At 41.5% G+C, this 15,788-nt stretch overlaps 1 protein-coding gene across 1 annotated transcript; it reads left to right on the top strand.

Annotated features, from left to right (window-relative positions):
- Positions 1-3,481: 3,481 nt before the first annotated feature.
- On the top strand, positions 3,482-15,565 carry anapc4 (anaphase promoting complex subunit 4). Its single transcript, XM_080032475.1, has 28 exons — positions 3,482-3,697; positions 4,097-4,212; positions 4,300-4,405; positions 4,513-4,645; positions 4,751-4,825; positions 4,936-4,962; positions 5,052-5,096; positions 5,215-5,299; positions 6,154-6,258; positions 7,204-7,374; positions 7,642-7,706; positions 7,851-7,893; positions 8,557-8,633; positions 8,744-8,844; positions 8,931-8,982; positions 9,115-9,170; positions 10,990-11,036; positions 11,156-11,212; positions 11,308-11,364; positions 11,460-11,553; positions 11,985-12,082; positions 12,450-12,511; positions 12,618-12,656; positions 12,837-12,938; positions 13,034-13,111; positions 13,243-13,410; positions 14,917-15,040; positions 15,221-15,565. Exons 2-28 carry the CDS (start codon positions 4,105-4,107, stop codon positions 15,452-15,454), a joined length of 2,409 nt encoding a protein of 802 aa, XP_079888601.1. The 5' UTR covers positions 3,482-3,697; positions 4,097-4,104; the 3' UTR covers positions 15,455-15,565.
- Positions 15,566-15,788: the final 223 nt, after the last annotated feature.

Raw genomic sequence — 15,788 nt, 5'->3', positions numbered from 1 at the left:
CCTGAAAAATGCACGTAAAGTGTAAATAATCAGCAATCCACACACATTCACACTGCAGACAGTACAGTGTGTACAGTACGCCACACAACTACTAAAGAGGGAAACGGCAAACGGTTATAAGTGGAGTCAAGCTTAAAATATAGACTTTGCCATAGCTGGCAGGGTGACTCAGGCCAGTGTTGTCTGGACACAGTTGGTGGGGGTATTAGCAAAGGCTTTCTCTGAGGTCATAAAGTGACAGGACGGATATCTTTTACTTAGTGACCGGTCATCACTCTGTTGTTCTTTGTTGTGCTCATCTCGCATGTGTTTTATGCCACAGCAACTGCCATGGCCTCTGACCATCCATCAACAAATCCAAAAGGTTGATGAGGTGGAGAGACTGATATTTCTATTTAATACTGAGCACAGGTAAAGCAGGGCTACAGTTGAATCAATCAAGGGATGTTAGGCACCGTTGTTTTTCTGGCTTATTATTTGAGAATGTTAAATCATCCATCTGATGCATCCTTACATGTGTGTTTGCAAATTATTCTCCCACTTTTTGGCTCTAGTTAGTAGAATAAGGTCTCATGCTCATGTTGACCAGATACACTTCCTATGGTCTGATCTCTTGAGACTTTGACTCTAGACGTTAATTAGCCGTAGTGCTGTTGGTGGAGATACAGCGTGACACTCAGCGACTCATGGCGTCCTGAAGACCAGCTGTTGTTATTTTTAATCCCCTGGGCTATGTTTCACAGCAGCAGCACAACCTCACCCACACCGAGCTCAGGAGAGAGTTGCTGAAACTCACTCGCTGCCTTCAAACACACACACACACACACACACACACACACACACACACACACACACACACACACACAGGTACAAGTGGACTGGCTCAAACATACACCGACAGTCACCGGTTTACAAGCATCAAAAGGACAAGACTGTGTCTGTCTGTCAAATATTCTATTTTCTGAAGAGGAGAATAACAACAGCCCGGTGCTCATAAAATATGAATGTGGAAAGCTTCAAACAGTGAGACTCACCAAATGCTCACAACTACCAACTGTTTCCACTATATCCTATATTCTTTCCAAAGACGTCATAAGCATATTATATTTGTGGTTTTTTTCCCCCACAGGATTTTTTTCAATACAAAAAGTAAATTGTTTAAAATGATAAGGAATCCAAATGTCCCTGTAAGATTACGACTGAGTGGATACTGAATATGCCATGTTGGAGTTTGACAGACACTGTGCTGTACATAACCACTACATTTAAAACAGCTGTACTGCTTCACTAAAGGATTTAGGTCATACTCTTGATACCAAACCAACCCATACATTGCTGTTGGGAGTGTCACCAAAAAAACTGAGCAAAGCTTACCTTGATATGGGCTTTTTGTCCAAAAAGCTGTCTCCTGGTTTCGTGCGTCCAGGTTTGTCTCGTTTATTCAGTCAAAATGAGCCAGAGGAGAAGCCTTATTGGTCAGACAGTCGGGCTGGATCTCTCAGGTTCAGGCTCCAATTGCTCACTGCCTCTGCAGTGGCCTGCTGTCCCATCTGTCCCGGTCTCTAACTTCTCACTGTGTGGGGCTATATTTGGCTGCCGGCTCAGGTTTCACAGCCAGAATACTGGCAAGAAGGGAGAGTGTTATGGTAGCCCCGCGAAACAGAAGGTAGTGGTGACATTTTTACAGAAACAGCATTGTTATTGGAATACAGAGAAAGTAAAAAGTGCAACACATTTGTCACTGCAGACCTGCAATATGCACTGCTAATAACAACCAGGTTGGGGTTCATGCACCATTCAGAAGCTCTCAATGTGCTTCGGCCACTGTTAAATCTACAGCTGGATACATCACTTACTGGCTGGGTTTGTGTTTTGTCTAGTGAAGATATCTGATACGAAACAGTAAAGTGACAGCAGTATCCAATTGATTGACCTGATGACCCCAGACCACCCACCATCTTTATTGAGCACAGGCTAGTGTTGAGAGGGTTCAGCACTGGGCATGGTCAAGTTCAGTGCCGCTTACACAGAGCGTGTTCAGATTCAAAATTCAAATTTGATACTCTCGGAACCAGCAAATGACAGACGGATGTGTCTTATTTGATATACTGGAGAATGACAAAACTAGAAGGATATCAGGCAGTGGAGGAGCCTGCAGCCTCACTTGGTCTATTTCTAGGCCACTATCACGTTTTGTGCTCTCAGAGCTATTCTGGTTCTCCATCAATCTACTGATAATAGTTAAGTGCTCGTGATAAGTTTGGAAGGAATGTCCGCTACTACTGAACACACAGACACATCGGCTAAACAGTACATTTTTCAAATCCTATTCGTACGTCACTGTACCAATTAGTACTAAGTGATGCTAAGGTGCCATTTAAAAATAACTGCGTTATTTAGTGGTGACTTCTGTATCCTGGAGCAGTGTAACTGTACAGTGATCTATGTAAGAATAGCAGTGGAACATTTCCAACAATCCTCTACTGTATATTTGCATGAAGGTAATTTATATGCATGCAACTTGAATGCAAAATCTCAAGATCATACAGTAGCCTATAACAACAATAGCGCATCATTATTGTTCAAGAAATTGTTTTGCTCCCACTTTAAATGTGATATTAGTTGCTAGCTTGATGAATGTATGCGCTGCACTTTCTCTTTGTGACCACTGGCAGGCAGTACATTCACATGGGTAAATAATGATTCTAAGATGAAAAAAAATAACATTTTGAATATTAAAAAGAAGTTAAACATCATAGCCACACACACGATGCTCTTATGTCAACCAGAACATACTTAATATTGAAATGAAGAAAATTAGTAAATGAATCCTGTAGCCTACAACAAGTTGTACAATCCACCACACCCCTGTGTCAACCATTGTTAAGATAGCTGGAAGCTGGAATAGAGTATTAGGTAATTGTTTTTAAATGTTTTTGGTTTTCATTTGTTATGTATTAAAACATTTTATTAAAATGTAATGTTTTTGTTTATATAAGACCTGTGAAGAACAAATGCATGTTCTAGTGTCGGCAATAAACTCAGTGGAATGTTTTTGCTGGCACGTGAACTTTTTTGTATTAGGCTATGTTATGTCAAAAATGTCAAAACTTATTTTTCTAAGAGTAAAACCAAACTATATTTCTCTCTAGGGTAGCTTTGCTGGAGTTCAACTCATTCCAGAGTGAAGTAGTGTACACTTTTGTAAAGCATATGTATTTAAGGAGCTTCCCCAACACTGGTTACCTTACTTGGTCAACCCCTGCCAATTCTACACTGTAGACAATCAGAATAAAACTCGAAATGTACAGAAATTAATACTAATAATAAAATAATTCTGTATAAATGAGTTACCAACGTTTGTCCAGCAGAGCTCACAGATGAACTGGTCCACAGCAATTTACGTATTGCGTTTTCCCTTTGAGCAAGTTTGTCTCCTAGCGCTACCCGTTGCTCCGCGGTGATTGGTCGTAGGAAACACTATGGCGCCGTCGGTGTAATTGGAAAAACATCATGAAGCAAACCCAAATGTAGTGTTTCTCAGCGCAGAGCAGAGTGGGTTTGACCCTTTTATATTTGACAGCGGTATGTTGCGGTTATTCTTCACCGCCTGTTAAAGTCCAGCGCGGGGGGAATCCTCTACTTTAGCGGCTTCGTCGGCTTGCTAACCAACCTGCTAACACCCCAACACTGAACGGTGAGCGTCCAGCTAAAGATTATCAGTGTCCAGTTATTGTTCATAATTGTAGTATAGTTAATGAAGTCTTGCGCAATGGACAATTTTTCAAATTCACGTGTCATTCAGTTGCATTTCCCAGTTGAAAGCTGACGTCTTTAAATGTCTCGTTGAGTATAAGTACTGTACAACGCTGTGCACAACTCCACAACAGTCAATGTATGATTCTACAAGACAAATAAAAACTGCAATAATAATTATGATACTTAATTCATCAAAGTAGTTGCTGTTGTTGATATCGTCAATAGTAAGTCTACTGCAATGAAGGGGGCACTAGCGTGATTTTTGATCAAATTAGAGCATCTTTTTCATCATGGCATGGCATCCATCCGTCATACTTCCAGTGTTCCTCTCTTCCAGCCTCCATCATGCCTGCCTTCAGACAAGCGGGAGAGAAGCAGCTCCCTAACCCTATACTGTGCATGGCATGGTCTCCTAAAAGGGACCTTATTGCTCTGGCCAACACAACTGGAGAGGTAGGTTTAAGAAAAAAAAAATTATTTTGTTTTTGTTTTTAACCCATAAACATATTTTTGTAATGACTGGTTGACGTTTGCCCTCAGCTGCTGCTTCATCGGCTGGCCAGTTTCCAGCGCGTTTGGAGCTTACCGCCCTCCGAGTACACCGGGAAGGACATCACCGCACTGGCTTGGAGACCCGACGGCAAAAGTAATGTAACGAGTAGAGTGTCCGTGTGCTGCATCTCTCTGCTTCATGGTGGCTCCACTAAACTCTTATACTTTTTTTTCCCCCTTTCTCTCTTTTAACCCCTTCAGTACTGGCCTTCAGCCTCAGAGACACCAAGCAGGTGGTGTTGTGTGGTGTGGAGAAGGCGGAGATCCTGCATGTGTTTCCCATGCAGAACCCCGTCACCTGCATGCACTGGATGGAGGTGGTGGAGGAGAGCAGGTAGGCAGGAGAGGCGCAGGCCAGGGGGATCAAACTACTTGGCCAACAAAGCATGTCTGATTTTTCTAGAACAATGTGAATGTTTTTTTTCTTAATTTTTTTCAGCGTTCTCAGCTCATTCTACGACTCAGAGGACGAGTCCAAACTTTTTCTTCCCAAACTACCAACACTCCCCAAGAGGTAACTACTCCAGCATTAGTTGCACATTATGATTGAATGTATGAATGGTTTAATTGATAGTAACATTTATCCAAACCTTTTTGTTTCCCCCCCCCCCCCCCCACCCTCAGCTATAGCACAACTTCAAAGATCTTCAGGTGGGACTTGTAATGTAATGCCTCATTACATCACTGCAATCACTCTTGTGTTACAAGCCATGCATGTTATTAATGTGTTTGTGTTACAGCGAGGACAAGTCTGACGAGATCATGAATCTAATGGGAGAAGTCAGGTAAATGAAGCACTACAGAGATTTCTTTGTTAGGTGTTGAAGTCTTTTTTTAATGCACTGTTCTGTTAAAGTTTGACTATAAAAGGATTAATTCCCCCCCCATTTTGTTTCCATGCAGGCTGAACGTGCTTGTTCTTGGAGGAGATGCTGGCTTTGTGGAGCTGTATGCGTACGGGATGTACAAGATTGCCACTCTGACGGGGGTAAGGCGGTTTGGCTCATTCCTAGTGACTTGTACAATACATCTTCCAAATGAACTCATTAATCAAGGTTATAATTGAATTGTTAGTCACTGATCAAATATTAGTCATGGGACCGGGACAAGAACAGTATCGGGTCCAATAGGGCTACAATCCACTCATCGGATATCGGACTGACGCTAAAGTCCATCCAGATTCTATTGTCCTTTTTTTAAAGGACTATAGAATTTTTTTTTTTATATTTTAACTATGAAAGAAAATCCAATTTTAAGACCGTTGTTATGTGTACATGTTAATTCTAACATTTAAACCTTTTAGCCATTTTCTAATGGCTAAAAGGTTACTACAATTTGCTCTTTTAAATTAGAATGGCTTTATAACCGCCAATTAAAAAACAATTTTTTTTAAAGTAAAATAATTATGATATCGGCATCGGTAGTATCGATATCTGCCGATAGCCAAAACATATGTCTTTCAGAATCAGGTCGGAGCTGAAAGATTGTGAATCGGTGCAACTCTATAAAATATAGAAATATTGGACCACCTCAACATCAGAAATGTGTGAAAGAGAAAAAACCAAAGCTCCATCTTAAATTGTCTTTCACTGTAGAAACATCTTACGATTTTAAATGCAATTCCTTTGGAGTAGAATCATCACCTCTCTCTGACACAATTTCAAATACATTAACCAAGCACAAAGCAGTGTTAAACAAATTGCATGTTTTTAAAATAACAATTCTGAATAGTTTAAGCCGGTGGCACGCAAGTTCTGAAAGTTACAAGATCATGAATGATAGAATCCAATACAACAACATTTCTAAGTGATAGAGCCTGTTTGGTTGAATGTGACTGTGCAGGTATCTGGAACCTGCCGCAGCCTGAGTCTGTCCAGTGACCTCAAGTCTCTGTCTGTCATCTCAGAGGTCAAGGCTAATAACGACCCAGAGATATGCTACATCCAGGTGAGAGGGACTATTTTGTTGAACTCACTTTTTCTTCATGCCTTCACCCCTGCTTTCACTTGTCTTTTTTAAATGTTGCTAATGGGTAACACTTTACAATTATCGGTTCATTAATGAACTGTTAGTTACTGCTTAGTACACATGCTAAACATTAACTCTTAATTAACTTACCGTTAATAAATGCGTAAGTAATGCTTAATAAGCATTAACTAACTGTAATGTTTAATGAATGCATGACGAAGCATTACTTAAAGCTGGGGTATATGATTTTGGAGAAAATAACAGTTGGGATAGAGATTTGAATCCAAATACCTCAACCGCTCCACTTGTTCTCTTTGGTCCCTCCCTGACACGTTCTACCTGCTGTAGCTCCTCCCTCCGAACTACAGTTATGCTCGTTTATGTCTTTTCAACTAGTGTCTTTCCCGGTCTTTCCTCGTATCCTTGCTGTCTTAGCGGTGTAAACAGTTGTTGTTAAACGGGAAATAGGACATTTAGTTGATTGTAGACATTGCTGTTTGTTGGCTGCCGTAGTGCCAAACTGTCAGACTGCTAGGGTCGTGAACACTCACGCAACTGACACAACAACATTGTTGCTAAGGTGAACGGACAGTCCCAACAGCCAATAAGAACGGAGAATCGGAGCCTCGCTCTGATTGGTCAAAGTGTACATGAGCGGTGGCAATTTTTTGGGGCGGCACACAGAGGCAGGGCAGAGCAAAGTGATGAGTAGATATTCTCAGACAACTTCACCTACATATAGCTGAATGGCTAATATGACATTTTTGCCAAATATTACAGTGAAAAAGTTCCCCACCCCAGCTTTAACCAAGCATAGTTGATGCCTAACTAACCATGAATAGCATTAGCCATTCACAGTTAATTAATGTACCCTTATTGTAAAGTGTCACCTGCTAATGTGAACGGCCTGTCTCTGTCTGCCAGCTGGACACGGGCTTGCTGTCGGACTGTCTGCCCGAGGTGACCAGGATGGCGCGCAAGTTCACCCACATCTCCACCCTGCTGCAGTACCTGAGTCTCTCCCTCACCTGCATGTGTGAGGCCTGGGAGGACATCCTCATGCAGATGGATCTTCGACTCACTAAGTTTGTTCAGGTCAGCCGTCAGTCAGTGGTTGTGTTGTGTAAAAATGGAGTTTTTTTAGGCTTTTTTATAATGTTTGGTGTCTTAGTATTCATTTGATTTCTTTTCACTAAGTCTCCATGTGTTTTATGCTTTTGCCTGTGTGAAGCACTGTGTGTGTGTGTGTGTGTGTGTGTGTGTGTGTGTGTGGGTGTGTGTGACTTGGTGCTCTTGAAAGGTTCTCTAAATAAAGTAACTTACTCACTTACTTACAAATGTCTTATTTCCCTTTCTCTGTAGGAAAAGAACACCACCACACAAGTTCAAGATGAGTTTCTGGAGCTTTTGCTGTGGGGACAATCCAGGTGAGAGAAGAGGCAATATTCTGTTGATGGAATTTGCTTGTAATTGTTTTTGCAGTGTTGCAGAGTTTCCTGTAGATGGTGGCAAAATACCTTGGTCTGGTCTGTTCTAATGTATCCCTCCATTCCTTCTCTGCCTTCATGTAGCCCTGAACTGCAGGCTCTCCTCATGAACCAGCTGACTGTGAAGGTTAGTGCAAGTGGTACGGCTGGGTATCGTTCAAAATGGTTTTATATCAATACAGTTACATTGAATTTCGATACTGCTTCCAGAATGATACTTTTTATGATATCGATGTTATGAAAAATCCATTAAACAAGATGACATTACACACACACACAAAAAAAAATCTTTATCTTTTTTTTTAAGATAATATCAATAAATTCAACTTTAATAAACTGAAATTGAACTAACTGCCTTCGGGTGACCACAAATACCCTATCTCCTGAGCCACGGCAGCTCCAACAAAAAATATGCAATCAAAAATTGCACAATACAATACACCAGTGCAAATAGTTTTCAGTGCAAAATGAAAACATGCAAGTCAGTCAGTCACTGATGCATACTGCGTTACCCATGTTGTAACCCTGGTTGTAACCCAATATGTTTTTCCTGGATGCCTCGACACTTCGAGCATGCTGCATCCTCATTGGCTCACTGACGTTAATGAGATTAACCCCTTAGGAACAAGACTTTTTATGATCCTCTTCTTGGTATGGAGGCATCAAACTTAAATACCCAACCCTAGCAGGAGCTGATGGAAAAGCGCCTCTTGATGTTTTCGAATTTGTGTTTATCTGCTATTCAGATGAGAAGAACTCATCTTGTTGGCATAATATATTGTCCTCACAGGGCCTGAAGAAGCTGGGTCATTCCATTGAGTCGTCCTACTCCAGTATCCAGAAGCTAGTGATCAGCCACCTGCAGAGGTACTGTCACATGTTCCCTTCTCCTCAGTGCGTTTTGCTGCCTGAGATTTCTCTCTCTCTTAATTCTCCCCCTCTCTCTCTCTCTCTCTCTCTCTGTCCCTGGGCTGCAGTGGCTCCGAGGCTCTGTTGTATCACTTGAGTGAGGTCAAAGGCATGTCGCTGTGGAAGCAGAAGTTCGAGCCCCTCGGTCTGGACTCAGAAGCTATAGAAGGTACAGTGTCCCTGAACCTGCGTGTGCTTAGTAAGAAAAGCAGCGTTTTAACCATCAACAGCAACATGTACGTTTGGTTGTTTCAGGTGCCATCACAGCTGTGGGTTCATTCTCTCTGAAGGCCAATGAACTTCTGCAGTGAGTGCAATTATTTTTGCAAATGAAATGACTTCTTGTGGCATTAGCAGTAGCAATGCTCATGTTATCTTCTGAGTCATTTGTATGCACTGCTGTCACGTGTGACTGATCTGTTTTCATATTGTCATGTAGGGTGATCGACAAGAGTATGAAAAACTTTAAAGCCTTCTTTCGCTGGTTGTATGTAGGTAAGAATAAGCGCTACTTTGTACATCATGTACAGTATCTCACAAAAGTGAGTACACCCCTAACATTTCTTCAAATATTTCATTATATCTTTCCATGGGACAACACTGAATAAATGACACTTTGATACAATGTCAAGTAGTCAGTGTACAGCTTGTATAACAGTGTAAATTTACTGTCCCCTCAAAATAACTCGACACACAGCCATTAATGTCTAAACTGTTGGCAACAAAAGTGAGTACACCCCTAAGAAAAAATTTCCAAATTGGGCCCAAAGTGTCAATATTTTGTTTTGCCATCATTATTTTCTATCACTGCCTTAACCCTCTTGGGCATGTAGTTCACTAGAGCTTCACAGGTTGCAACTGGAACCCTCTTCTACCCATTCATGACGACATCAAGGAGCTGGTGGATATTAGAGTCCTTGCGCTCCTCCATCTCCCGTTTGAGGATGCCCCAAAGATGCTCAATAGGGTTTAAGACTGGAGACATGCTTGGCCAGTCCATAACCTTTACCCTCAGCTTCTTTAGCAAGCCAGTGGTCGTTCGGAGGTGTGTTTGGGGTCGTTATCATGTTGCAGTACTGCCCTGCGGCCCAGTTTATGAAGGGAGGGGATCATGCTCTGCTTCAGTATGTCACAGTACATGTTAGAATTCAATGAACTGTAGATCCCCAGTGCTGGCAGCACTCATGCAGCCCCAGACCATGACACTCCAACCACCATGCTTGACTCTAGGCAAGACACACTTGTCTTTGTACTCCTCACCTGGTAGCCGCTCCACACTCTTAACACCATCTGACCCAAATAAATGTATTTTGGTCTCATCAGACCACAGGACATGGTTGCAGTAATCCATGTCCGTAGTCTGTTTGTCTTCAGCAAACTTTTTGTGGGGTTTCTTGTGCATCATCTTTAGAATAGGCTTCCTTCTGGGATGACAGCCATGCAGACCAGTATGATGCAGAGTGCGGCGTATGGTCTGAGCACTGACAGGTTGACCCCCCACCCCTTCAAGCCCTTCAGCAATGCTGGCAGCACTCATACGTCTATTTTCCAAAGCCAACTTCTGTGTACGACGCTGACCACGTGCACTCAACCTTCGTAAACTGGGCCGCAGGGTGGTAGTGCAACATGATAACGACCCCAAACACACCTCCAAGACGACCAGTGGCTTGCTAAAAAAGCTGAGGGTAAAGGTTATGGCCTGGCCAAGCATGTCTCCAGACCTAAACCCTATTGAGCATCTTTGGGGCATCCTCAAACAGAAGGTGGAGGAGCGCAAGGTCTTTAATATCCACCAGCTCTGTGATGCTGTCATAAATGGGTGGAAGAGGGTTCCAGTTGCAACCTGTGAAGCTCTAGTGAACTACATGCCCAAGAGGGTTAAGGCAGTGCTGGAAAATAATGGTGCCCACACAAAATATTTACACTTTGGGCCCGATTTGTAAATTTTTTCTAAGGGGTGTACTCACTTTTGTTGCCAGCAGTTTAGACATTAATGGCTGTGTGTCGAGTTATTTTGAGGGGACAGTAAATTTACACTGTTATACAAGCTGTACACTGACTACTTTACATTGTATCAAAGTGTCATTTCTTCAGTGTTGTCCCATGGAAAGATATAAAGAAAAATGTGAAGAAATGTGAGGGGTGTACTCACTTTTGTGAGATACTGTACATTAAATGTGCAGGAGTTTGACTCCTTGATTCTGATCTAGAGACATTGATCGTTCTATGCATTCCTGCAATGCAGCAGTTTGTAAGGATGATGATTTAATTTGTTTTTACTTTACTCACACTGTGATTTGTTTACCCCCCTCAGCTATGCTAAGAATGTGTGAGGAGCATGTGCCACCCGAACTAAACAAGGTGTGTTCTTCTCAAAGGTGCTGAGAGAAACAGGGACAGAGAGAGAGAGAAAGAGTTTTTATTTTGCAAGTGTTTCTGAAAGGTGTTCTATCATTTTAACATTTTGGTTAATCCCTTAGATGACTCAGAAGGATATCGCCTTTGTAGCCGACTTCCTGTCTGAGCATTTCAGTGAGGTGAGATGAGTGATGTCGGCTGACTAGATTTATTCAACTTACCGGTACATGGCTTTCTTTTACAAACCAATTTCAACTGCTGTCTGCTTTCACAGAATGAAGAACTGTTTGATCGTAAAGGAAAGTACTTCAATGTAGAGCGAGTGGGACAGGTGAGCTAGTGGTTTTGTGTTGCACAGCCTCCAGCGGTTCTAAGCTTAGTGACTGTACTGTATCACAACACACTCCTCTATTTGGCCCTGTGCAGTACCTAAAGGATGAGGATGAGGACCTGGTGTCTCCACCCAACACAAAGGGAAACCAGTGGCTGAAGTTTCTACAGGAGAGCATGCACCTGAAGGGTAAACCATGATCTTGACTCTAGCAGTGCAATCATTTTTGATTAGTCATCATCACTATATCTAACTTAAAGACCTACTAGCCTGAGAAAAGGCAGAAAGAGTGTTTTATGGTCTCACTGTCTCACGCTACATTTTTTCCCATGTTCTGACATCACGCTTGGTAAAATGAAGGGTTAGGTTTAACAGGACAGCTGGGCCAAGGGAAGACTGAGGGAAGAAAAACATCAATTCATTATACTATATTAGTGATTTTATAATGCTAGAACGCCGGTTTCGTATGGGTGATGTATTCCTTTTAAGGTTATATATAATTTATGTTTTTTACTTATTATGTTTCATAGTGAGATTGTTGAGAAAACTACTGGGTGTCACTTTGACATACAATACTTCTGCTATGGCTAATGGATCAAACGCTTTACTTGTGTCCCCAGAGAGCCCTTTGCTGTTTCCCTCGTATCCCCAAAAGTCTTTGCACTTCGTCAAGAGGATGATGGAGAACATCATCGAGCAGTGTCTACAGAAACCTGCAGTGAGTTTTGAATGCTGTGTCCATCTTGCTTCTTTTCATCAGCACAAATTCAAGTTTATCTTACCAAACGTCAGGAACCTTTTACACACAAAGCCCTAGAGTTAAAACGCTCACACAGACCCATGTAGCTTCAGGAGAATACAATGAGTAGTGTCCCATTCTGTGTGCAGATTTGACAACATACCGTAGCCACAACATAGCATTTTTGACTAAGGGACAATTAACATTGTGTGTTGGTCATACTCTTTTGTGTGATTTTTTTTAATTTCTTTTTTATTTAAGAACATGAGCTTTTAGATGTGGTTTAAGAAATTGTTGACTTATTCTTTAGTGTTACATGTTGTTTTATTTATGGTTTTGCGTGCAGGAAGTAATTGGGAAGTCTGTGAAACTGGCCGTCTTTTTGCCGCTGTACACCGTGCCAGAGAGGTATGATGATCTATCTCTGTTAATGGCCTGTTATATTTGGGGGGAAAAAAAACGTATTGAATGTTAAAAGTTGTATTTATTTCTTCATGTCCCACTGTCTTTACAGCTCTGAAAACACTCCACGGCTTTTTGAACTCCCATCTCTGTACGTAGAAACACACACACACACACACACACACACACACACACACACACACACACACACACACACACACACACACACACACACACACACACACACACACACACACACACACACACACACACAAATGGTCTGTGCAGTCAGATACTTTTATCAATTATGTTTCTTGGTTTTTCCTCACAGGTGGAATGACAAGAAAGCCAAAATGCACTATGTCTTGTTCTGCATGCCAGAGATTTCCCCCTGCAAGCTCTACCTGTTACGCAAACCAACAGACCCAAACAGGTACCTTATTAGTGTGATGAGGGTGTATGTGTGAATTTTCTTTTTCATTTGATTTAAAATCTTGTTTTTAACCATTTTTTCTTTGCATCACACAGACAAATCCCCAACAGCATCATGTCCATCAACCTCAGCCACCACCTGGACAATCCGGAAGAGGATAATGCTGCAGCCCAGTCAGTGCCCCATGCCATTTCCTACCAATGAATTTATTACATTTTAGAGATATACATACCGGTACATGTGAAATCCTGAGCTAGTGAAGGTACTTCTAACGTGTCCAACTTCATGGTTAATTTTTTTTCAGGCATAATTATGTATACAGCTGCCTGGATGCTCGTTTCTATGACGATGAAATGCTGACCGTAGTCTTGCAAGGATCAGAAGAGGAGAACAAGAGGCGTGTCCTGGCTCAGCTTCCTCTGGGCTCGGCCCTGAGCTGTGAGACGGAATTCCACTGGGAGACCAACCTAAGGTGTGTGTGTGTGTGTGTGTGTGTGTGTGTGTGTGTGTGTGTGTGTGTGTGTGTGTGTGTGTGTGTGTGTGTGTGTGTGTGTGTGTGTGTGTGTGTGTGTGTGTGTGTGTGTGTGTGTGTGTGTGTGTGTGTGTGTGTGTGTGTGTGTGTGTGCCTTCATTGATATCAAGATGTCCTAAATCAATCTTTCAATAGTCTCAAAAATTTTAAGACATGGAGTTTAGGATTTTTTTTTTTAAACAATGTCTGATGTCGCAATTTAAAAAGTCATTGGTAGCATCTCCTTTTTATATACGTATATAATTTAATAATGCCTAGATCAGCATGAGGTGCCATGACATTTCAGTTGCGTACTTTGAAGGACCTGAAATAAAATACCAGCATAAAAAATATATAAAGAAAAAAAAATCTACTTTTTTCACTGGACCAAAGAAGTAATTTTCCTAAAACCAAAGTAAAGAATTTTATTTTCTTCACAGTCCTTTTCATTGTAAATTTGGTCGTGAATTATATTCAAAGTGGCACTTTAAAATGTCTTAAATCTAACTGACCTTAAGCTGAAGTGACACACAGTGCGATTACATGGCACAACTCAACTCAACTCAACTTTATTTATAAAGCCCTTTAAAACAACCACAGCCGAAACAAAGTGCTGTACATAATGCAGATAAAACAATTTAAAAACAAAACAACAATTTAAAATTCAGAAAAAACAATTTAAACAAATAAAACTAATAAGCACAATGAATAAAATACACCATAGGACACTAAAACAAAATTAAGGTCTCATGCTGGGTTGAAAGCCAAGGAGTAAAAATGGGTTTTAAGACGTGTTTTAAAAATGGGCAGTGAGGGGGCCTGTCTAATATGGAGGGGGAGCTCGTTCCACAATTTAGGAGCGGCAACTGAGAAAGCTCTGTCCCCTCTGAGCTTTCGTTTAGACCTCGGTACCTCCAGAAGCAGCACAACTAGATTGGATTATCACATATATCGAACAAGACACTCGAACGGACCGTGTCACTTGTCTGAGTATACATGGCCTTTCAGAAATCGGATAAATGTCCGATGCATGGCTGTCTCCACTATGCTAGGTGGCGCTGTAGCCCTTTCAACCATGCTTTCAACAAGTGGTTTTAGAGCCACGTCCGGTTCTCTTCCGTCAATAACCCATGGTGTAGCCTATCACGCGCAGGCACACAAGCACAGAACGAGAAGTCCGATATGCGATATCCGATCCATGTATACATGCAGAGAGAAAGCCGACAATGAACGAATTATCTAGGTGTTCTTATCCGACTTCTCTTGTCCGTTATTGTGCCGATTTGTGTCCGAAGTAGATCGGATAAAGGTGTTTACATGCAGTTTAAAAGTCCTGTTGAGGTCTTATTCGTTTAGTTATCCGATTATAAGTCTGCATGTAAACGCACTGACTGTTTACAACCAGGACAATATAGCATAATGTTAAACTTACTGCATGCTGCATATGTCCTATGTGTGTATTGTCAGGTTGGACCAGCAGAGCAGCACCATCCCATGCCGAAGCCTGGTGTTGGGGAACCAGTGGCGTGAAATGGAGAGCATGAAGGCTCAGTTTGTAGCCGTCAATGCAAACCGCAAAGTGGCCTGTGTGGTAAGTTATAATGAAGACTTCACTCATTATATGTAGTGGGTGGGGGGGTGATAGTTTTGGTATATTATGTGTGATTAAGCTGGAATATTTCTGAATGTGTTCCAGGGATCAAGGTTGCATGTCAATGAATGAATTTAGTGGCTTCTACTAATATTAACTTTTTTTTTTCTTTCCTGGCAGCTAAGTGCCAACCTGAGGCACATTCGTGTTTTTGAGATGGATGTTGAAGATGAAGAGGCAGAGTCGCAGAACACCAGTGCTGACCAGGATGGACTGGAGATGACTATGAGCAGCCAGGGCCAGGGAGAGGAGCTCCTGGAGGCTGAGGGACAAGCTGCAGCAGAGGGGAAGGGAGATGTGCTTCAAAAACCTGAGGAGCCGCTGGAGTCAGAGGAAGCCATGGGACTTTCTTAAGACTGACACATTGAAACAAACAAGAACATTGGCTCTACAACAACACAAAAACATATTTTTTTTACCACTTTAACTCTGTGTAATGTTTGTATAAGAAAATAAACAGGTTTTACCTTATTCGTGTTTGAATTTTAATTTTTTTTGATGTAGGTCAACAAATAAATAGCCAATTGAAAAATAAACAAGTCAAATTAATAAATAATATAATTATTACTGTTTATTGATTACAGTTGATTACAGTTTAAACACGAGTAAATACGACGTTTCTGTAACAAAATATGTGTTGGTTTGTAATTATATGCACGTGCAAATAGGTGTTGGTTACGCGCTCGCT

The sequence above is a fragment of the Ammodytes marinus genome (genome assembly GCF_949987685.1).
Source record: "Ammodytes marinus genome assembly, chromosome: 8".
Taxonomy (NCBI): domain Eukaryota; kingdom Metazoa; phylum Chordata; class Actinopteri; order Uranoscopiformes; family Ammodytidae; genus Ammodytes; species Ammodytes marinus.
Note: the sequence above shows the minus strand (reverse complement) of the source record. Positions and strands in the feature narration are given on the sequence as shown.